Genomic DNA, 22,453 nt, shown 5'->3' on the forward strand with positions numbered 1-22,453 from the left:
TTTAGGAATGTTGTGAAGCAAAAGTAAAAGTTGTCAAAAACATAAATAGTAAAGTACAGATACCCCCCAAAAACTACTTCGGTAGTACTTTAAAGTATTTTTACTTAAGTACTTTACATCACTGCATGTTGGTAACATTTGTATGGCTGTTAATGAAACGATTTACAGAGTTATAGGTAGGCCTAGTTAATAAACTGAGTGTATATAGCTAAACTGATCATTATTAATTTATTGATCGTTTATGAATCTGTAAAAAACAGTTTAACACATTGGTTGAACTTGTGGGATTGTTATTTTGAGCTTGCCAAAAAAAATGACTGTTGCAGGTGTTTTAACATACAATGGATAGGAACACTACGATACTATTTTTTTTAATAACATTTGTATATATTTATCATAATTGTATTTATATAATTTGTTAAAATATTGATAATGGTGATGTGGTTTATGTATATGCCAAGACGTGCAAATCATTCATTATCAGAAAAACTAGCTGTCTACAGACAAAGCCTGCAACTATATGGCTATTTTACAGTACCTTGAGACTACTTCAACTAAATTAAACGTTAATACATATAATTTTTCTCATTGTTATCATAATACCATCATTGAGTACCATAAAGGTGGGACATTTTCGAACTCATAACAGAGTCTAAGAGGGCACATGTTCCCCTAGCCTGTTCTCAGATCTGTTTGTGCTGTTTTGCCAACTCCTTCAGTCAAACAGACCTGGGGCCAGGCTAGGGGTTCAGTACAGGACCAGTAGGAATCTAATGGCAAGTCTGTGTCTACAGTAGACCCTCTGAAACCACCAGCAAGCTCAGGGTTGGTCTGTGGGGGCCACCGATCCCTTCTTCAGATTAAGAAAGTTCCTTTTCTTCCTCTTCCTGTTGGTGGCCCCTGTCGTGTTCTGGGGCTCCGGCAGAACGCGGAACACAAACACCCTCTCCCCCATAGTGGGGATGTCCAGTACTACTGCATCGTTGGCCGAGCCAGAGGTGGAGGGTGCTGCTGCAGTAGTGGAGACAAACACAGTTTCACTGTCCACCTCTACTCCTCCTCCCACTGAAATCAGAACGGAGTCTTGGAGCTGTTCCGAGGCTATGGTTTGGCTCGTTCCAGTCGCGACTGGTTTGGGAATGGCAACAACTCCCTCCCTCCCCTTTTCCTGGACCAACACTTGCATGACGTCCCTGCGAGCCTCGGGTCTGGGATTGAGAAACAGCCTCTCCAGCAGGCTCTGTCTCTTCTCCTGGAACCTGGAAAATGAAGAGCATGACATTTGATTATGATTTCTGAAGCATCTACAGTGTATATATAGTATTTTACAAAAGTGGGACCAAAATGTTGCTATGTGCCAAATATTGTCTCTCCCAAGTTATTTCCTAGTACTTCGTAAACGTACCCTTAGGCTCCAATTCAATCACCGATAAATAAAAACAGCACTGCAGGTTGACTCACAATCAATGTTTATGCTTTATCGTTATCAAGGCAGTAACCTTTTTAAATTCGCACAGACGCACCCATCCTTGTCGTCAACATTACATTGTCAACATTCTGAGTTGATGAGAACTGATTGAATTGGGGCCTGAAAGTGTATCCACATCTAAAATAAAAGCTCCAGAAAAAAGTTGAGGCTCTTTGTCTTGCACTCACTGGTTTCTGTCCTTGTCTGTGCTGTGGGCTGAGACATTCCTCCCCACCATTTCCTCCCTCAGTCTGACCAGCAGAGATTTTCCTGCTCCCCCTGGCCACCTGAGAAAAAAAACCAGCCAGAATGGAAAAGAAAAATAGCTTTCTGGCTATAAAGAAAAGTATTCACGCAGGGGACAAGTGAATTAAGCAGATGGAGACTCCACAAAATGATGCATTATGTTCTATTTAAGTTAACTTTCTCAGTAGCGTCCCTCTTTTCCTGGCTAGACAGGCCAAGTCCCAGGTGTCCTCATACAAAGAGCATTATTCACACAAGCAACAGTGTCCAAACAGAATGTTGGCCAGCCCAGACAGGACATTGACAGTAAGTGTTCCAAGCTCCCAGCCAATGTATCATGGGCAGATGGGAAGGTATGATCCACATCACTAAGGACTTAACATGGTCCACACACACCTGGACAGTCGTGAAGAGGGCACGGCAGCACATCTTCCCTCTCAGAAGGCTGAAAAGATTTGGTATGGGCCCTCAGATCCTAAAAAAGTTCTACAGCTGTACCATCGAGAGCATCTTGACTGGCTGCATCACCGCTTGGTATAGCAATTGCACCGCCCTTGACCGCAAAGCGCTACAAAGGGTGGTGCGGACAGCCCAGTATATCACTGGAGCCGAGCTCCCTGCCATCCAGGACCTCTATACCAGGCGGCGTCAGAGGAAGGCCCAAAAATTGACAAAGACTCCTGCCACCCAAGCCATAGACTGTTCACTCTCCTACCATCCAGCAAACGGTACCGGAGCATTGGCTCCCGGACCAACAGGCTCCGAGACAGCTTCTACACCCAAGCCATAATAGCCAGACTGCTAAATAGTCAATTAATGGTACCCAAACTATCTGCACTGACTATTTTGCACTGACCCTACGCACACTCACTAGACTTTATATACACACCATATACACACACTACACTGTCACTCCCACACAAATCCCTCACACAGTCAAACACTAAATACGCACACACACAACACAAACAAACTCACACACACTCACTTTTACACTCATCATTTGCTGCTGCTAATATTTGTATTTATGATTATCTAACTGGATGCCTAGTCCTGCCTTCATGTACATATCTACCTCAAATACCTCGTACCTCTGCACATTGATCTGGTACTGGTACTCCCTGTATAGAGCTCCATTCTTGTGTATTTTATTCCTCTTGAGTTAGTTACTATTACATTTTTTAATATATATATTTTTACTCTGCATCGTTGTGAAAGGTTCGTAAGCAAGCATTTCCCTGTAAAGTCCACACCAGTTGTATTCGGCGCATGTGATAAATAAAATGGGATTTGATTTGAATGAGTATTCTTTCCTCCTCAGAGAGATCACATTGATTAGTCTCACTACTTCGACAGTGCTGTAAGAATGCAGTTATAACTAACATTTTACACACCAAGTAAATCAGAGGAAGGTCCCAAAAAATTGTCAAAGACTCCAGCCTCCCAAGCCATAGACTGTTCTCTGTGGAACCAGCAGGACCGTGAACAGATTCTACCCCCAAGCCATAAGACTGCTAAACAAGACAGCTAAACAGCTAATCAAATGGCTACCCACTGCTACTATCTATCCATCCATCCATCCATCCATCCATCCATCCATCCATCCATCCATCCATCTATCCTGTTGCCTAGTCTCTTTAACCCTACCTATATGTAAATAGCTACTTTAATTACCTCATGCCCCTGCACATCAACTCGGCACTGGTACTCCCTGTATATAGCCTTGTTATTTGGGGGGGGGGGATTTGTGTGTATTGTTTTGTATTGTTAGGTATTACTGCACTGTTGGAGTTAGAAACATAAGCATTTCGCTGCACCTACGATAACATCCGCAATATGTGTATGCGACCAATAAAATTTGATTTGATATTATATACTCGTCATTGTTCTTCGTTATTTACTGTGTATTCATTCCTCGTGACACTATTACATTTATATCTTTAACTCGAAAAAGGACTTGGAAGTAAGCATTTGACTGTTAGTCCACCCCTGTATTTTACGAAACGTGAAGACTTTATTTTGACTTGATCTTTTCGCAGGTTCTGTCAAAAGTTCTCATGTGGACTGAAATGCCAGCTTCCCCTGTATGATCACATAAATCTTAGCTTGCTATTAATTGCCTACATGAAGGCTGAAATGTTGAACCATTTTCTTGTAGTTCCTTTTTGTTCTACTTTGGAATCTACTTGAAATTCCTTTTAGTTCCATTTTTTGTGGTAGTATATTTGTGTGTGGCAGGTGCTTACAATTAGTGCCATAGCGCAGTTTCGCGGAGCCCACCCTGTAGTTTGAAAGCTAATTTCCTGTAATAAAAAATAAATAAAGAATGGCTTATGACGTGTTCATATGCTATCTGGGGGGCCCGACCTCCGGGGGGACCACTTGCGGGAACTGCGGGGGTGTGTGCTACGTCAGTGGTTACAAGGGCAAGAAGGGCCATATTCGAAGTTAAGTTAATAGGAGCCAAATTAAATTATTAGATTGACACATGATAAATATATCTTAGAAGCTTTTAAGATGGGAAACAAACTGCATCCAACGTTACTGACAAGTAACACATTGTGCTGGTGTGAGTCACTCATAGACACCCGCCTAAACATCTGGTGCACGGCACAAACTGCTCCAAGAGTTCTATTCTCTAGTGGGATTGCTGTTTTGGAGCCTGCTAAACAGTGAGCATATGTATGACTTCATTTCCTTACTGGATGTAAGTGGTGGGTTAAAACTGGCGTCAGACACCAAAGATGTGCAAGCTGTCAGATGCACCATGCTCAATACTTGACTAAAGTTTACCCTGAGTTTCAATGGGCAGGCAGAGAGTTTATGTCTCAGACTTCAAATCTGCCAAGACTGCTACTTTCGCTGTTCCCAATCTTCACCCTCCCTTGGGAACAGCCAATACTGGCAATGGAAGATATGAACTTTGTTGTTGTTAATGTCTGTAAGCAGGAACATGCCACAGTGTGTACGGTGATGTCATGTTGACAACTCTACCTTTAAGCTCTGTTGCTGCAGATTTGAAGTCTGTTGCTGTTGTAAGCAGGAAGTCGCCCTGCTTTGTTGATGATGTCATATTGCAGACTCTACCTTTAAATGTCTACTGCGAGATTCTGGCCATGTTCTACTTACCCAGAGTCAAATGAACTCGTAGATACCATTTTTATGTTTCTGCGTGCAGTATGAAGGAAGTTAGCGGACGTTTCGTGAGCCAATACTAACTAGCTTTAGCGCAATGACTGGAAGTCTACAGGTACAATAGCAATGCTGGCCTAAATGCCAGAATCTCGCGGTATACCTTTAAACAATTCTGAAGAAAACACTCCAATCCACTACCAATAAAACTATTGCTAGACGAAGGAGCTTCAGTAGTTCTTACACTGTGCTCTCCTGCTCTGCGGACGCTGGAAAGACCGATTGCTTGGGGCAGAGGGCATCAATGAGGGAGAGCAGCTCCGACTCGGGGAGGGTTGGGAGGAGGAGGCGGAGAGCCTCTAGGAGAACCTCAGTGGAGACATGGCTCTGCCTCACCAACCTGGCCGCAAACTCCAGATCCTGGGGAGGGATGGAGGAAAAAGAGGGATGGCGGGAAAAAAACTGTCTCCTTGGGCTTGGACTGTCAACAAAATAGTGACTCAGACCCAGATTAAGCCTACTTCTAGACTAAAAAGCAATTGGAGAATCACAATTATATGATGCTAGATCACCTGGTCACAGTTTGTGTAGAGTCTCTTCAGCTCCAGCTGCTCCTTGAGATCCTCCATGGCTTGATTCCTAGCGTTGGCCTCTTGCAGCCTGGGAGAAAAAATTATAAAATATTCATAATTATTCTGTTCGCACTTGAAGCTATGTTCTGTGTTACGCTTCATGGTGCATTTGTGTAAGAATATTTCTCAATTGTACATTTCTTTTAGGCAGAATAATAGCTCCAAAAAGACCACCTCTCTGTCTGCAGAACGATGACCTGATCACACATGTACAGGGCCTCGTGAAGGATGGTGGCCATGCGGCTGTCACGCTCTATATGAAACAGCCTCCTTTGCCCTTCCTCTTCCTCCTCTCCCTCTTCATTATCAGAGTAGTGTGGGTCTTTGGGTGGTCTGTGTTTGGAGGGTCCAGACTCCAGACTCTCCAACTCTGCATGCTCTCTCTGGAGCTGGAGCTCCGCTTCCTCCAAACCCTGTAGTCACACGCAAAGGGATCACGGTCTTCACAAAAACTTTACTCATTGAGGATATATTTTGTATCCTGTATCTGTGTGTGCGCAACCAAATTGCTCAGGCGGATTTTGATCAAATTGAGCCAATGATGTAATATTTCACAGCTAAAGTATGAATCAGGCTACAGTACATGCTAAAGCATCCAACATGCCACAATGTCCTACCCTACCAGACAGTGGTTCTGGATGCTCTGGGCTATGGGGGCTGCCCCCAGGCTCCTGCTGGCTCGCAGTTCTTCTGTGAGCAGGCTCTGGATGGTGAGCAGAGCTCTGGAGGTCTCCAGGACCCTGGTCCTCCTCTCAGCCTTCTGGTAGTGGAGGGCGGCCATCTGCACGGCCAGGCCGTCTGCCTGGTTCCGAAGCTCCGAGTCCCTCACGCTACGCATCTCCTCCAGGACCTAGAGAGAGAAAAAGATGTTGGAGACGTCAGGGAAAGAAGGGGTTTAGCTAAAGTTGTAGGAAATGAGTTAGGTTAAGTGATTAGGTCACAGTTACTCAACTAAGCTCTCCCTGGACCCTGGTGAGACATACATCTAACACCCTGGGCGCTTACTCTTATTTTCACACATTTTATAACAGGTTATGGTCCAGTTAGGCAGCCCTAGGAACCCTAGTCATAGCAAGAACAGGTTTATCAGTAGGCTGACTAATAGGTTTCATAACACTGGCAGCAAACGCTAAGGGACAGTTTTTCTGAATTTGATGATAAGACCATTCCTGGACTAAAAAGGATGTTCAACGAGATCATTTACAGAGTGTAGATTTTAGTCCAGGAGTAGGCTTAATCTGGGTCTGAGAAACTCTAAAGGCTCTAAAGGTTTCGGAGTCCGTCCGGGAATATCCCCTTACCCGCCTCCACTATATTCCCATCTCGTCCAGCTGTACGAAAGGAGCAAAAAGTGAGTGAATGAGACAAAAGAGGATATGCGCAATATAAAAGCCTTCTCCTCCATTTTATAACTGACCCTCGGGACAAATAAAGTTTGAGTGAATTGAGTTCCACCGAACCTTCTCCCTCACAGTGCGCTCCATTTCTTTTTCTTTCTCAAACAGCTGTATCCTGTCCTCCATCTTCTTCTGGAAGAGCAGCGGTTCTGAGGGGTCTGCTCGCTGTCTGCCCTCAGTGGATTTCCCTTTAGTCCTCGTCTTCTTCTGGAAAATACACAAGATGGTTAGTGAGATGGTGAGGGAAGTATCTCCACAGCATAGGCTACTGTCATTTCATCTTGTCTTTTTAGCATTAGTTGCTATTTGTTTTACCATTGACCACTATGGATATAGCCTAGGTGTTTTTGTCAATACTTTCATGCGCTCCCACAATGTGCCAATGCTCCAGCTTACATGTCTGTAGAAAGTCTGGCGTCAGTTGAAAGAGAGGGGATGAGTTTGAAATAGGACGGCCATCACCAGTGACTTCACTGCCATATCCGTAATTTGATGTTATTTTAATGGACAAAAAAATGTGCTTTTCTTTCAAAATCAAGGACATTTCTAAGTGACCCCAAACTTTTGAACGGTAGTGTATATATATATAATGCAACATGTCCAAGTGATCTTTATCAACTGTATGTTACAGTATGTTATAGCTAAGGAACCAGCAGAGGGCAGTATTATCATTTTGGCACTACAAACTGTATGTATCAGATACTCCACCAACCTCTGGCTGTGGATGTTCAGCCTGCTCCTCCATCTCCTTCCTCCAGGTGGACAGGGCGGTCTGCAGTTTGGAGCGGGAGAGGGCGTGGGGCAGCATCAGGCAGTGGTCCATCCTGGACAGACAGTTCTGGAACTCCAGCTTCATGTGTAGGAGCTCCTCGTCCGATAAGGTGAGCTGTGACGAGCACAGAGACCTGGAAGGATAGAAAATACACGCAAACACACACACAGATGGATGGCCACACACACAGCTAATATTCGCATTAAGATACCCCAGAGGTTTATTTTTTTGCCCCCTTTCACAAGTAATCTGAAATGTGTACCAACATGACCATCTTCTCTGTAGGGTAATGGACTGACCTGAAAAGGTGATTGGAAAACAAACATCTGCTCACCTGAAGAAGACCTGTCCCCTGGCCCTCAGCTCCTGCTGCTCCTGCAGCTCCTTCTCCATGCCCTGGTGCAGCGAGTCCCTGGAGGCCTGGAGGGTCCTTACTGCCGCCTTGCCCTCCAGATGGAGCCTCTCCTGGGCCTGGGACAGGGCGCTACTGCTGGCCCCTGTGGGGGACCCCGATTCTGGCTGCTGGAGGGGGCCACGGGGGTTCCCCAGGGCCAGCAGAGCCTGGGCGACAGCAGGCTGGATGGCCTTCACCTCCGCCATGGCGCTGTGGATCACACGCATGGTGACCTGGGGGAGGTCAAAGGTGAATCTCCAGTCAATAGAAAGTCAGGGAAAGTGAAACTACTTGCTTGGTTAGTTAACAATCCATGTAACTATGTATGTATAATCATGTATGATGTTCATTTGCTGTCTAACAATAACTTTTTCAAAAACAGCTATGTTGTGTACTTGCAACAAAGTAAGTCCTGTCTGTCAATGGTCTCGAACTGGGGACTTTCTGCAGACCAACACTTTGCACTCACAAAGCACCGTTACCTATTGCTCCACAAAAGCCATGGCCCTGGCAGAGCAAGGGAAACAACTACTTTAAGTCTTAGAGAGTGAGTGCTGTCACTTGAACAATGGATGCTACTAGCGCACTGCTAACTAGCTAGCGATTCGAAATTGGCAACATATGTTGTGCAAGTTACCTAATCTAACCGTTGTATATAAGGAGAGAGGCGGGTGTTGTGTCATTTTGAGTTACCTTACGGATGTCTGCAGCGGCCTCCTCGTCCAGGTTGTTGATGAGCTCCCCAAGCTCCAGGCACTGGGCGGTCAGCAGGCTCTGCCAGCAGCGGAGGTGCTGGGCCGGCTCCACCTCCACCCTGTCCTCCTCCAGGCCCCCTCGGGACAGGGCCGACAGCTCCTTCTGCCTCTGCTTGTGGCCCTGCAGCTGGATGAAGAGAAAAAGACAAGGTTGAAAAGCTTAAAGTCGACACCTGGCCCCTACACGCCTATAGGCACTCCTTGGGCATGTTCAGTCGGCAAATGTAAAACGTTGCAGATAGAAGTGGCAAGAACAGAGCTGATGTTTGTTCAATATATATTCATCTGAATATTCCACTACGTTGTGCCCTGCTGAACAGAACAAAACCTAGCTGTTACCGATTTAAATTAAAATTCAGATTGCTCTATTGGCATGATATACAATTTGTAGATATTGCCAAAGCAGTAGAGTGGTACAGCATTTGAGTAAATACAGTACAATGCAATGAGGATATTGAATAGTTAATTTCAATAGTAAAAATAATAGTACATATAATCATGTATACAGGAACGACACTACTGCTGTTGTATTGTGTAATCTTCAGTCGATACATTTCATTAAATACAAATATGATTATAAAAAAGAAAGAATGGCTAATCAACAACAAAATGTACATGGATGATGGTTACACTATGTATTACTTGTAAGTTATATACAATGTAAATACTTCAGGGAATTAATGGTCATGGGATGTCCTTCAGGCTATGGCAATCATATACATACAGTGACTTCAGAAAGTATTCAGACCCCTTGACTCTTTCCACATTTTGGTAGGTTACAGCCTTATTCTAAAATTGCTGAAATAGTTTTTTCCTTCATCAATGTACACACAATAACCAATAATGGAAAAGCAAAAACAGGTTTTTAGAATTTTAGCTAATGTATTACAAATAAAAAACAGAAATATCACATTTACATAAGTATTCAGATTCTTTACCCAGTACTTTGTTGAAGCACCTTTGGCAGCGATTACAGCCTCAAGTCTTCTTGGGTATGACGCTACAAGCTTGGCACATGTGTATTTGGGGAGTTTCTCGCATTCTCTGCAGATCCTCTCAAGCCCTGTCAGGTTGGATGGGGAGCGTTGCTGCACAGCTATTTTCAGGTCAGTCCAGATATGTTCAATCGGGTTCAAGTCCGGGCTCCGGCTGGGCCACTCAAGGACATTCAGAGACCTGAAGCCACTCCTGCGTTGTCTTGGCTGTGTGCTTAGGGTCGTTGTCCTGTTGGAAGGTGAACATTCCCCCTAGTCTAAGGTCCTGAGCCCTCTGGAGCAGGTTTTCATCAAGGATCTCTCTGTACTTTGCTCCATTCATCTTTGCCTCTATCCTGACTAGTCTCCCAGTCCCTGCCGCTGAAAAACATCCCCACAGCATGATGCTGCCACCTCCAGACGTGACGCTTGGCATTCAGGCAAAAAAGTTCAATCTTGGTTTGATCAGACAAGAGAATCTTGTTTCTCATGGTCTGAGTCCTTTAGGTGCCTTTTGGCAAACTCCAAGTACTGAGAAGTGGCTTCCATCTGGCCACTCTACCATAAAGGTTTGATTGGTGGAGTGATGCAGAGACAGTTGTCCTTCTTCACCATGGGGTTCTTTTTCACCTCTCTGACCATGGCCCTTCTCCCCCCTATTGCTCAGTTTGGGCAAGCGGACCGCTCAAGGATGAGTCTTGGTAGTTCCAAACTTCTTCCATTTAAGAATAATGGAGGCCACTGTGTTCTTGGGGATCTTCAATGCTGCAGCCATTTTTTGGTACCCTTCCCCAGATATGTGCCTCGACACAATCCTGTCTCGGAGCTCTACGGACAATTCCTTTGACCTCATGGCTTGGTTTTTGATCTGACATGCACTGTCAACTATGGGACCTTATATAGACAGGTGTGTGCCTTTCCAAATCCTGTCGAATCAGTTGTATTTACCACAGGTGGACTCCAATCAAGTTGTAGAAACATCTCAAGGATAATCAATGGAAACAGGATGCACCTGAGCTCAATTTCGCGTCTTATAGCAAAGGGTCTGAATACTTATGTAAATATTTCACTTTTTCTAAAATGTAGTTATGTAAATAAGGTATTTCTAAAAACCTGTTTTCGCTTTGTCATTATAGGGTATTGTGTGTAGATTGCTGAGGATTTGTATTTATTTAATCCATTTCAGAATAAGGATTTAACGTAACAAAATGTGGAAAAAGTCAAGGCACAGTATCTGGCAGTAATATTTGTGGTTTCTCTATTACCCAGAATAATTCCCAGCGTTATGTTATTAGTAAATGAGTAAATGCACAGGAGTTGGTAATTGATAGAGATATTTTCTTGAAAAAATATGATCTTATTTTTGGAGTATTTCTCAGTATTTCTCAAATAAGTGCTAATTCATTATTTATCTAATTAAGATATGCAAATGTATTGCCTGAGAGCAACACTGTGAAGTTTGACTTAAACAACGCACTGTCAATCATCTCACCATGTCGGAGATGAGGTCCCTCCTCTTCTTGACCAGGCCACAGTGCATGGCCCTCCTCTCCCGGTTCAGAGCCTCGTCCAGGCCCTGCCTCACCAGCACCAGCTCCTTCTGAGCCTTGTCTAGCAGCAGCTCCACCTGCTCTTCAGACACATCGCTCCCCCTGTTGGAATACAGGCAAGGTTGCATTTTAGGAATGTAGGCTACATCTATGTTTCCCAAGTTTCCCGAACCCTTAGTAGTCTACAATGGCTTAAGGACAAGTAGGTAGAAGACAACAGGTGCTATAAAACCTGACATACAATATAACACATGTAGAGAGTCATAGCACAAACCAACCTTCTATGTTGCCTGAAGCAGTTCTCTATCTGGCTGGAGGTCCTAGAGAAGGTCTCGGAGATGAGGCCCTTCAGGCTGTGGAGGCTGTGCACCAGGAACCTCCTCTGGGCGTGGCGCTCTCCCAGCATGCAACGTTGGTTGGCCAGGACCACATCCAGCACCTCCTCCAGCTTATTCTAGAGAGATGAGATGTGATGAGATCAAATAAAATGAGATGAGATAAGATGAATTGAGAAGACATGAGATGAGACATGATATGTGGTTGTCTCACCTAGCTATCTTAACACGAATGCACTAACTGTAAGTCGCTCTGGATAAGAGCATCTGCTAAATGACTAAAATGCAAATGTCAATTAGATGAGATGAGAAGAGATGGAAAGAGATGAGAAGAAATTAGATGAGATAGATGAGACAAGATACAGTTGAAGTCGGAAGTTTACATACACCTTAGCCAAATACATTTAAGTATTCCGTTTTTCAAAATTCCTGACATTTAATCCTAGTAAAAATTCCATGTCTTAGGTCAGTTAGGATCACCACTTTATTTTAAGAATGTGAAATGTCAGAATAATAGTAGAGAGAATGATTTATTTCAGCTTTTATTTCTTTCATCACATTCCCAGTCGGTCAGAAGTTTATATACACTCAATTAGTATTCGGTAGCATTGCCTTTAAATTGATTAACTTGGGTCAAATGTTTCGCGTAGCCTTCCACAAGCTTCCCACAATAAGTTGGGTGAATTTTGGCCCATTCCTCCTGACAGAGCTGGTGTAACTGAGTCAGGTTTGTAGGCCTCCTTGCTTGTTCTGCACACATGTTCTATAGGATTGAGGTCAGGGCTTTGTGATGACCTCTCCAATACCTTGACTTTGTTGTCCTTAAGCCATTTTGCCACAACTTTGGAAGTATGCTTTAGGTCATTGTCCATTTGGAAGACCTATTTGCGACCAAGCTTTAACTCCCTGACTGATGTCTTGAGATGTTGCTTCAATATATCCACATAATTTTCCTTCCTCATAATGCCATCTATTTTGTGAAGTGCACCAGTCCCTCCTGCAGCAAAGCACCCCCACAACATGACGCTGCCACCCCCGTGCCTCACGGTTGGGATGGTGTTCTTCGGCTTGCAAGCATCCCCCTTTTTCCTCCAAACATAATGATGGTCATTATGGCCAAACAGTTCAATTTTTGTTTCATCAGACATGAGGACATTTCTCCAAAAAGTACAATCTTTGTCCCCATGTGCAGTTGCAAACCGTAGTCTGGCTTTTTTATGGCGGTTTTGGAGCACTGGCTTCTTCCTTGCTGAGCGGCCTTTCAGATTATGTCAATATAGGACTCGTTTTACTGTGGATATAGATACTTTTGTACCGGTTTCCTCCAGCATCTTCACAAGGTCCTTTGCTGTTGTTCTGGGATTGATTTGCACTTTTCACACCAAGGAACACTTCTCCTTCCTGAGCGGTATGACGGCTTCATGGTCCCATGGTATTTATACTTGCGTACTATTGTTTGTACAGATGAACGTGGTACCTTCAGGCGTTTGGAAATTGCTTCCAAGGATGAAACAGACTTGTGGAGGTCTACAATCTTCTTTCTTAGGTCTTGGCTGATTTCTTCTGATTTTCCCATGATGTCAAGCAAAGAGGCACTGAGTTTGAAAGTAGGCCTTGAAATACCTCCACAGGTACACCTCCAATTGACTCAAATTATGTCAATTAGCCTATCAGAAGCTTCTAAAGCCATGACATCCTTTTCTGGAATTTTCCAAGTTGTTTCAAGGCATAGTCAATTTAGTGTATGTAAACTTCTGACCCACTGAAATAGTCATACAGTGAATTATAAGTGAAATAATCTGTCTGTAAACAATTGTTGGAAAAATTACTTGTGTCATGCACGAAGTAGATGTCCTAACCGACTTGCCAAAACTATAGTTTGTTAACAAGACATTTGTGGAGTGGTTGAAAAACTAGTTTTAATGACTCCAACCTAAGTGTATGTAAACTTCCGACTTCAACTGTATGTGACGAGATTAGTTGAGAGGACAGTATTTCCCCTTGACTTTCCCATTTAGTCCAAAACAACTCTCAGTGATACATACAGCGAAACATTGGTGAAAACTATTGCTGAAGTAGCTCCTACCTGAACATTTACGTTGCCTGTTTCAAAGTGTTTCCTCCTATCTGTTCCTACTGAACGGGACCATCTTCACTAGCTCACCTGATAGGCAAAGTAGTCATGCAGGAGACTCCTGGCCTCGGTCTTCTCCAGCTCGCACATCCTGGTGGCTTCCTCCAGCTCTTCTGAGAAGATCTTGTGCAGCTCCACTCTTCTCCACTCCACTATCTGCCTTTGGACCTTGGCTGAGGCCTCCTCGTGTCTCACCAGCAGGGTGCGCTGGAGGTGACTCTGGTTCAGCTTGTGGAGCTTCTCCAGGAGGACACTGCATTGGTGGAGCTCCTGGAAAATCAACCAGAATCAACCAGACCTGTGTTAAATATAAGTGTGAAATACTTGAAGTGCACTTGATTTAGTCTATCCAGTGCCATGGAGAGCTACTGGGTGTGCAGGCTTTTGCTCCAGCCCACCACTAATACACCAGCTTCAAATAATCACCTAACCATAGTCTTGACCATAATTAGCTAAATGAGGTATTTAAGCACAGGGCTGGAGTTGCTTCTCCATCTGTGCCCATAGGAGCCATTTCTGGCATGTTTAACTAATTATTTATGCACAAGTCACATTGCTCTCTACCTCCGCCAATGGTTTTTGATTGATAATAGCCACTACAGTACCTGTTCGTCAGAGTGCTGAAACAGCACCTCTGCCTGTGCTTTCTCCTGGGCCTCTCTGCGATGCTCCGCCTCCATCTGCTCCCGGGTCTCCAGGTTGCACTGGGCCGCCAGGGTTGCCATGCGTGCCAAGTGCTCCTCCTTCAGCTTGCCCTCCATGCCCATCAGCTGGCCGTGGAGCACGCTCAGGAGGCGCTGCTCGGCCTGCTGGGACATGTGGTTCTGGGAGCGCAGCACGGCCAGCAGGGCTGCGATCACATCTTTGTACATCTGGACACGACTGCTCTCCAGGCTGGAGGTGGCTCGCAGCAGGCTGGACATCTCCAGGCTGTGAGGATGTCAGATATACAGTACCAGTCAAAAGTTTGGACACACCTACTCACTCAAGGTTTATTTTTTATTTTTACTATTTTCTACATTATAGAAAAGTAGTGAAGACAAAAAAAAGGGTTAAACAAATCAAAATATATTTTATATTTTAGAATCTTCAAAGCAGCCACCCTTTGACTTGATGACAGCTTTGCACAATTTTGGCATTCTCTCAACCAGCTTCATGAAGAATGCTTTTCCAACAGTCTTCAAGGAGTTCCAACATATGCTAAGCACTTGTTGGCTGCTTTTCCTACAGTCTGCGGTCCAACTCATCCCAAAACATCTCAATTGGGTTGAGGTCGGGTGATTGTGGAGGCCACGTCATCTGATGCAGCCCTCCATCACTCTCCTTCTTGGTCGAATATAACTTACACAGCTTGGAGGTGTGTTTTGGGTCATTGTCCTGTTGATCATCCGTTCACCTACTCGGCGTCTCACAAAGACACGGCGGTTGGAACCAAAAATATCAAATTTGGACTCATCAGACCAAAGGACAGATTTCCTCCGGTCTAATGTTCATTGCTCGTGTTTCTTGGTCCAAGCAAGTCTCTTCTTCTTACTGGTGTCCTTTATTAGTGGTTTCTTTGCAGCAATTCGACCATGAAGGCCTGATTCACGCAGTCTTCTCTGAACAGTCGATGTTGAGATGTGCCTATTACTTGAACTCTGTGAAGCATTTATTTGGGCTGCAATTTCTGAGGCTGGTAACTCTAATGAACTTATCCTCTGCAGCAGAGGTAACTCTGGGTCTTCCTTTCCTGTGGCAGTCCTCATGAGAGTCAGTTTCATCATAGCGCTTGATGGTTTTTGCGACTGCACTTGAAGAAACTTTCAAAGTTCTTGACATTTTCCGTATTGACTGACCTTCATTTCACTTTGCTTATTTGAGCTGTTCTTGCCACAATATGGACTTGGTATTTTCCCAAATAGGGCTATCTTCTGTATACCACCCTTACCTTGTCACAACACAACTGATTGGCTCATACGCATTAAGGACAGAAATTCCACAAATGAACTTTTAACAAGGCACACCTGTTAATTTAAATGCATTCCAGGTGACTACCTCATGAAGCTGGTTGAGAGAATGCCAAGAGTGTGCAAAGTTGACATCAAGGCAAAGTGTGGCTACTTTGAAGAATCTCAAATATAAAATATATTTAGATTTGTTTAACACTTTTTTAGTTACTACATGATTCCATAAGTATTATTTCATAGTTTTGATCTCTTCACTATTATTCTACAATATGTAGAAAATAGTCAAAATAAAGAAAAACCCTTGAATGAGTAGGTATGTCCAAACTTTTGACTGGTACTGTATATTATAAAGCTTTGTCTGACTTTATACTTTATCGTTCATCAACACGCAGTTTCCGGCAGTCAAATTACCAAATAGCCCTCTACTGGCCTCATGGATGGAACGTTATAAAAATAAAAAAAATCTTCATATTTTCATAATTAACAAACATATATTTTATTTGTTGTTGAAAATTCGGGGTTTCTATGTCAAACTGTTTTGTGAAAATTCAGTATTATGTAATGTATATTAAGTGTAATATTGGGACGCAAACTCAAAATTGAGTACATTTCCACTCTATATCTGACATGGTACAGGTGTCTTCTTTCTTTTAAGACTATAAAAATGTGTTAGGTGTATACCTTTTGTTTCAAAGTTGATTTGTTTAAGACTACAAAGAAACACTCTGTGTAACCCAGATTTAGCCCACTGCAGTAAAAGGTTAATGCAGACAGGTATAATGCCAGTGTTTACCCTATATTCATTTAGCAGCGGCAGGCCACCATTACTAAAACGTGAGCATTACTAAAAATAATAATTTTGGGATGGTAAATAATTTTCAGTATAAACTTAAATGACTAAAACCAGATATAAAGTATGTAGAAAGAAAACAGTTATATTTTTTTTTTAATAAGATCATGTTTGAGAACTAACAATCACCAGAATAAAAAATAGACAGTCAGGGAGAAAAAATGTCCCAAAATGTCATGGCATGGAGCCCCCGTTGATTGTCTTATAGTGTTTGAGTCACTCAGATAGCATACGAACAAGGCATTAGCCATTAAAATGTGTAGAATTGCAGGAAATTTGCTTTAAAACTTTTCATTTTTTTTGCCGCGTGACTAAATGTTTTGAATTGCAGGAAACTAGCTTAAAACTGTTACATTTTGTCTCCGCCCCATGGCAAAATGTGTAGATTTGCAGGAAATTAGCTTTAAAACGGCAAAACAAATTACAGTATGTGAGGCCATGAGTAAGGTCAAAAACCACGCCATTGGCCAAGCCCCACGCTAACTTTGCCACTGCTGCTGGAAATAATTATCGGGGAAACACAGAATGCAACACGATGCCTCAATAATTATATGCATGTATGGCCCTTATAAAGCCTTAGAAACTTCTCATAATGACCAAATAACAGCTACTTTCAGTCTAGTAAGAAAAGAAATACACTGAACGATAATATAAACGCAACATCTTTTTGTTAATGCAACCAAAATGACCCTATTACTTGTCTCTGTTGGTCCCGTGTTTCATGAGCTGAAATAAAAGATCACAGAAAGTTTCCATATGCACATAATACTTATTTCTCTCAAATGTTGTGCACAAATTTGTTTACATTGCTGTTAGTGAGCATTTCTCCTTTGTAAAGATAATCCATCCACCTGACAGGTGTAGCATATCAAGAAGCTGATTAAACAGCATCATCATTACACGGGTGCACCTTGTGTTGGGGACAATAATAGGGTACTCTAAAATCTGTCACACAACACAATGCCACAAATGTCTCAAGTTTTGAGGTAGTTTGCAATTGGCATGCTGATTGCAGGAATGTCCACCAGATCTGTTGCCAGAGAATTTAATGTTAATTTCTCTACCATAAATTCGTTTTAGAGAATTTGGCAGCACGTCAATCCGGCCTCACAACAGCAGAACAAGTGTAACCACGCCAGCCCAGGACCTCCACATTTGGTTTCTTCACCTGTGGGATTGTCTGAGACCAGCCACCCAAACAGCTGGTGAAAACTATCAGAAACCGTCTCAGGGAAGCTCATCTGTGTGCTCGTCGTCCTCACCAGGGTTTTGACCGGACTGCAGTTCGGCGTTGTAACTTACTTCAGTGGGCAAATGCTCACCTTCGATGGCCACTGGCACACTGCTGAAGTGTGCTCTTCATGGATGAATCCTGGTTTCAACTCGACCGGGCAGATGGCAGACAGCATGTATGGCGTTGTGTGGGCAAGCGGTTTGCTGATGTCAACTTTGTGAACAGAGTGCCCCATGGTGGCGGTGGGGTTATGGTATGGGCAGACATACACTACGGTGCCTCTCGAGTGGCACAGTGGTCTAAGGCACTGCATTGCTTGCTGTGCCACTAGAGATTCTGGGTTTGAGTCCAGGCTCTGTCGCAACCGGGAGACCCATGGGGTGGTGGACAATTGGCCAAGCGTCGTCCGGGTTAGGGGAGGGTTTGGCCGGCAGGGATGTCCTTGTCCCATCGCGCTCTAGCGGCCGGGCGCAGTGCACGCTGACACGGTCGCCAGGTGTACGGTGTTTCTTCTGACACATTGGTGCGGCTGGCTTCCGGGTTAAGTGGGCATTGTGTCAAGAAGCAGTGCGGCTTGGTTGGGTTGTGTTTCAGAGGACGCACGGCTCTCGACCTTTGCCTCTCCTGAGTCCATACGGGAGTTGCAGCGATGAGACAAGACTGTAACTACCAATTGGATACCATGAAATTGGGGAGAAAAAAAAAGTCTAATAAAAAAACACATAAGCTACGGACAACGAACACAAATGCATTTTATCGATGGCAATTTGAATGTACAGAGATTTTGTGACGAGATCCTGAGGCCCATTGTCGTGTCATTAATCCACTTCAATCACCTCATGTTCCAGCATGATAATGCACCGCCCCATGACGCAAGGATCTATACACAATTCCTGGAAGCTGAAAATATCCCAGGCCTGTATACTCACCAGACATGTCACAAACTGAGCATGTTTAGGATGCTCTGGATAGGCGTGTACGACAGTGTGTTCCAGGTCCCGCCAATATCCAGCAACTTCGCACAGACATTGAAGAGGAGTGAGACAACATTCCACAGGCAACAATCAACAGCCTGATCAACTCTATGCGAAGGAGATGTGTCGCGCTGCATGAGGCAAATGGTGGTCACACCAGATACGGACTGAAGTCCATAGATTAGGGCCTAATACATTTATTTCAATTGACTGATTTCCTTATATGAACTGTAACTCAGTAAAATATTTGAAATTGTTGCATGTTGCGTTTATATTTTTGTTCAGCGTGCATAACACAGTTCCTACTCCTAGAGCATAAGACATAATAAAAACAACGACAAGTAATAAAGCATTATTTCCTTTGGCATTTCCATACTCACTTCTCCAGAGCTTGATACATGTTCTGAGGGTCTTCCAGCACCATGATGTCCACCATCTTGTCCTCGAATGCTGCCTCTTCTTTGGCCGTCTCACTCATGTTGCATACCGCATACTCAGGGTCTGAAGCGCCTCGCTTTTTCTTTAGGAATGACAGACAAACAAAGAGAAACAGTAACAATCTCTTTACAGTGGATTGCTTTCAAATAGAACAAAAGAACCGTAGTCAACGAACAAGAGGAGAAAAATCTTTCAAATCATAAATCAGACAAAATACAATAGAGAGTCAATTTGTTCACTTTGTATTGGTTTCATAGATTTTTGCCACGCTGGGTGGCTAACAAGTATACAGATCCGTTTGTGCTGTCTTGCCAACTTCATTGCTGTCATTGTCACACAGCAATGGAGTTGGCAGGACATCACAATCAGATCTGGGACTCAGGTAAGCTAATAGTGGTGAGGTTACAGTAACAACGTCTTACCCTTCGCTCTAGGGAGCTTTTCCTGGCTCGGGCACATATTAGGTTCATGGCCAGAAATCCCAGGGACAGCAGCAACAAGGACAGAAAGAATCCACCAACAAACCCAGCAAAATGGACATAGTGATTGGGGTAAATCTGAAAGTGTATAGCGAGAGTCGGTCACATTCATCAATATTTGAAAAAGAGAAAGAAATGACTATCAGGGGCACGGACAATACTGTAATCTGATTACTGTGACGAAATGTACGTAAGTAAGGTTGTATGTAAGGTTTAGCATCGTAAACGCAGCATTACGTTGAGCACGACTATCAACCGACATCACACTGATCAACTAAGAACTAAGAAATGAAGGCTTCAAGGTTACCTTGTTCGTGGAGTTAAGCCTCAGTGTCAAATTAGCCACCATTGGACCAAACATATTGACGTCATTCTGTGAAGCGAGAATAACGGTATAAATTACCCTGGAATAGCACCTATGTAAAGGCAATGTAAAGGCAACGTAAAGTGTTGCTGCTTTGGCAATATAAACAGAGCAAGAGAAAAAGGGACAAAGTGTTTGCAGTACCAGTGAAGCATTGGAGAAGGTTAGGAAGGCAGGCAGGTCCAGAATTTCACTCTTGTGACCCTTGATGAGGGCAGTATACGTCACAACGTGCTGAGATCCTGCTGCAGAAACACAACCAAAACAACAATGATATTAACTACGGTTGGAAATATTGAGTAAAAAGCTAATACAATGATTTTAACAACGTTCATAATAACTCCAATTGGATAAGTTCAGGTGGCAGAGCCTTTGTTCTTTAGCATGGAGCCTGGGTCATGTTCAGTGAGGTACACTGTAGAAAAACAAACTGAAAATCAGTGCTTCTTATTACACAAGTTCAGGTAGTATCTCCCCGTTTCAAATGTAGGCTATTTTCTCATTTTGTGCATACTGAACACAACCCTGGTGATCTGACTGCCTTCCTGACTGACGGACAGACTGATGAAACCTGTGTACCTGGCAGTGAGTCGATGGTGAAGGTCTGGAAGCCTTTCTCCACCACCATCCCCCCACTCTGCAGGGCTGCTATCCCAGAGACGGAGTCCCTGATGGCCAGCTGGGAAAGGTTGTTGTCCCCTGGAGGCCCAGTGTTGTTGATGAGCAGGAAGAACGTCAGAAGGGGGAACTCGGTACCTGCCTCCACCTGTGTCCCAAAGGATCGTATAGAACACATGGTATATGAGGGCGCATTGTACATACACTTCTGGATATCGAGTCTACCCGAAAAGTAATGAGCAATGCAAGACCATCCTCTACAGAGTCTACATTACTTACCTGGGCACATTTCTGAAATTTGAGTCCAAATGCTGATGGCTGTGCAGCACTTTGAATCTGGAAGAAAATACAAAGTAAACACTACAAGTTTTTCTGTTTCACAAAAGCATGGATGGAAACTTGTCCCATTATGTTCCATTAGGACATTTGACCACAAGCCCTGGACTATGTCTCTGTGTGTGTGTGTGTGTCCATGCGTGTGTACTTACCTGAGGCAGAGTGTGACCAGTGATGTATCTGGTGAAACTGCTCCTGCGGCTCCGGGCCTTATGCTGCATGACGTTGGCCAGGTGGCTTAAGGAGGTGTAGAGGGACTGGCCCCCGGGGCCGGCTGGGGCCACAGAACGAAGAGGACCCTCTTCAGCACAGAAAGCCAAGGGCCCACATGGCCCTGGTTTTCCTGTGAAGTAACATTAGTAAACATACAATAGTGTACAGTAACAGTACACATCGTTCCGTATGTAGTTGTAGTATGTATGTATGTAGTCCTTGAGCTGTTCTTGTCTATTAATGTTCTATATTATGTTGCGTTTCATGTTTCGTGTGGACCCCAGGAAGAGTAGCTGCTGCTTTTGTAACAGCTAATGGGGATCCTAATAAAATACAAAAATACCAAATGACACAGTGGGTTTGAGAAGATTCAATAGTTAACTGGTGGAATTACTGTCATAGGCTACTTTCAGTTGAGAAGGCCACGTCACTTTTGACATTATACCCTTATCGTTACCCTAGGGATGATAATAAATGTTGCTGAATACATAAAATAACAAACCATCCATCTTCTTCGAGCTCAGCTCTGCTGATTTTCCACCAGGGTCATGCTGAAATGGCCTAGGAGAGTCCTGTTGAATGGGAAACATAGTGAAAAACAAAACCTGTTCCAACAACTGCATAGCAGACAGACAGATATAGATGTACAGCCCTTGAAATAGGACAGGCACAGAAATAAGGGAATTGGACTCACTCTAGGTCGACCACTTCCAAATGAGTTCTGTCGAGTTCCCCATGATAGTACAGAGATGTAACAGAACGCGGGATGTGAATTGCTGCTGTCCCCCAGGATTGCGGAATGGCATGGATTGACATGATGGCTTACATTACGGAACCCATACGAATGAAAAGGGCGGTGTTGTAGACGTCTCCAAAATATAGGCCTATACTCTAGTTGAAAACAGAAGAAAATAGTGCATACAGTGACTACTTCCACGAGGAAATGTACCTGAAGCATTCGTTTGTTCTAAAACGTTCACTGCTTTCCCGAAATCCGTTACATTTTGCATCCTCTTGCTACTGTATTAGACAATGGAAACGTTGTCATTGTTCTCTGACAACACGAAATTGTGATATTAATATGTCTTAAAAGGTGGCATGCAAAAGAAGCAAACAAAAATAACAGACGAAACAGTTTGTCGACTGTAAAAACATAGGTCATGGAAATAAATGGGTCATCCAAACTTCCTCGAAGACTTTCCCAAAACT

The 22,453-nt window shown here is 43.6% G+C and overlaps 1 protein-coding gene across 2 annotated transcripts; it reads right to left on the reverse strand.

The window, feature by feature from the left end:
- Positions 1-85: 85 nt before the first annotated feature.
- LOC115208282 (limbin) lies at positions 86-22,435 on the reverse strand. Of its 2 annotated transcripts, none has more exons than XM_029776220.1 (23): positions 21,939-22,435; positions 21,747-21,816; positions 21,184-21,374; positions 20,975-21,031; positions 20,657-20,843; positions 20,222-20,322; positions 20,021-20,086; positions 19,657-19,791; positions 19,177-19,316; positions 14,395-14,719; positions 13,820-14,059; positions 11,599-11,774; positions 11,263-11,422; positions 8,735-8,923; positions 7,982-8,274; positions 7,588-7,780; positions 6,939-7,079; positions 6,101-6,328; positions 5,653-5,891; positions 5,419-5,506; positions 5,091-5,266; positions 1,657-1,755; positions 86-1,259 (listed from the first exon to the last, which is right to left on the reverse strand). In XM_029776220.1, the coding sequence occupies exons 1-23, from the start codon at positions 22,200-22,202 to the stop codon at positions 821-823; spliced, it is 4,197 nt and encodes a 1,398-aa protein (XP_029632080.1). In that variant the 5' UTR covers positions 22,203-22,435; the 3' UTR covers positions 86-820. The 2 variants fall into 2 exon arrangements, with proteins under 2 accessions (XP_029632080.1, XP_029632079.1); XM_029776219.1 differs by having other exon boundaries at positions 6,939-7,082; positions 21,939-22,433.
- Between the last annotated feature and the right edge of the window lie 18 nt (positions 22,436-22,453).

Source organism: Salmo trutta, chromosome 14 (assembly GCF_901001165.1).
Source record: "Salmo trutta chromosome 14, fSalTru1.1, whole genome shotgun sequence".
Lineage (NCBI taxonomy): Eukaryota > Metazoa > Chordata > Actinopteri > Salmoniformes > Salmonidae > Salmo > Salmo trutta.

Coding starts and splice junctions, on each gene's coding strand:
- LOC115208282 (XM_029776219.1), bottom strand. CDS start 22,202: ATGCTTCAGGTACATTTCCTCGTGGAAGTAGTCACTGTATGCACTATT. Junction 20,323..20,656: donor CACCATCGACTCACTGCCAG/GTACACAGGTTT, acceptor GTGTTTCTGCAG/CAGGATCTCAGCACGTTGTG. Junction 7,781..7,981: donor AGGGGACAGGTCTTCTTCAG/GTGAGCAGATGT, acceptor CTATCCTTCCAG/GTCTCTGTGCTCGTCACAGC.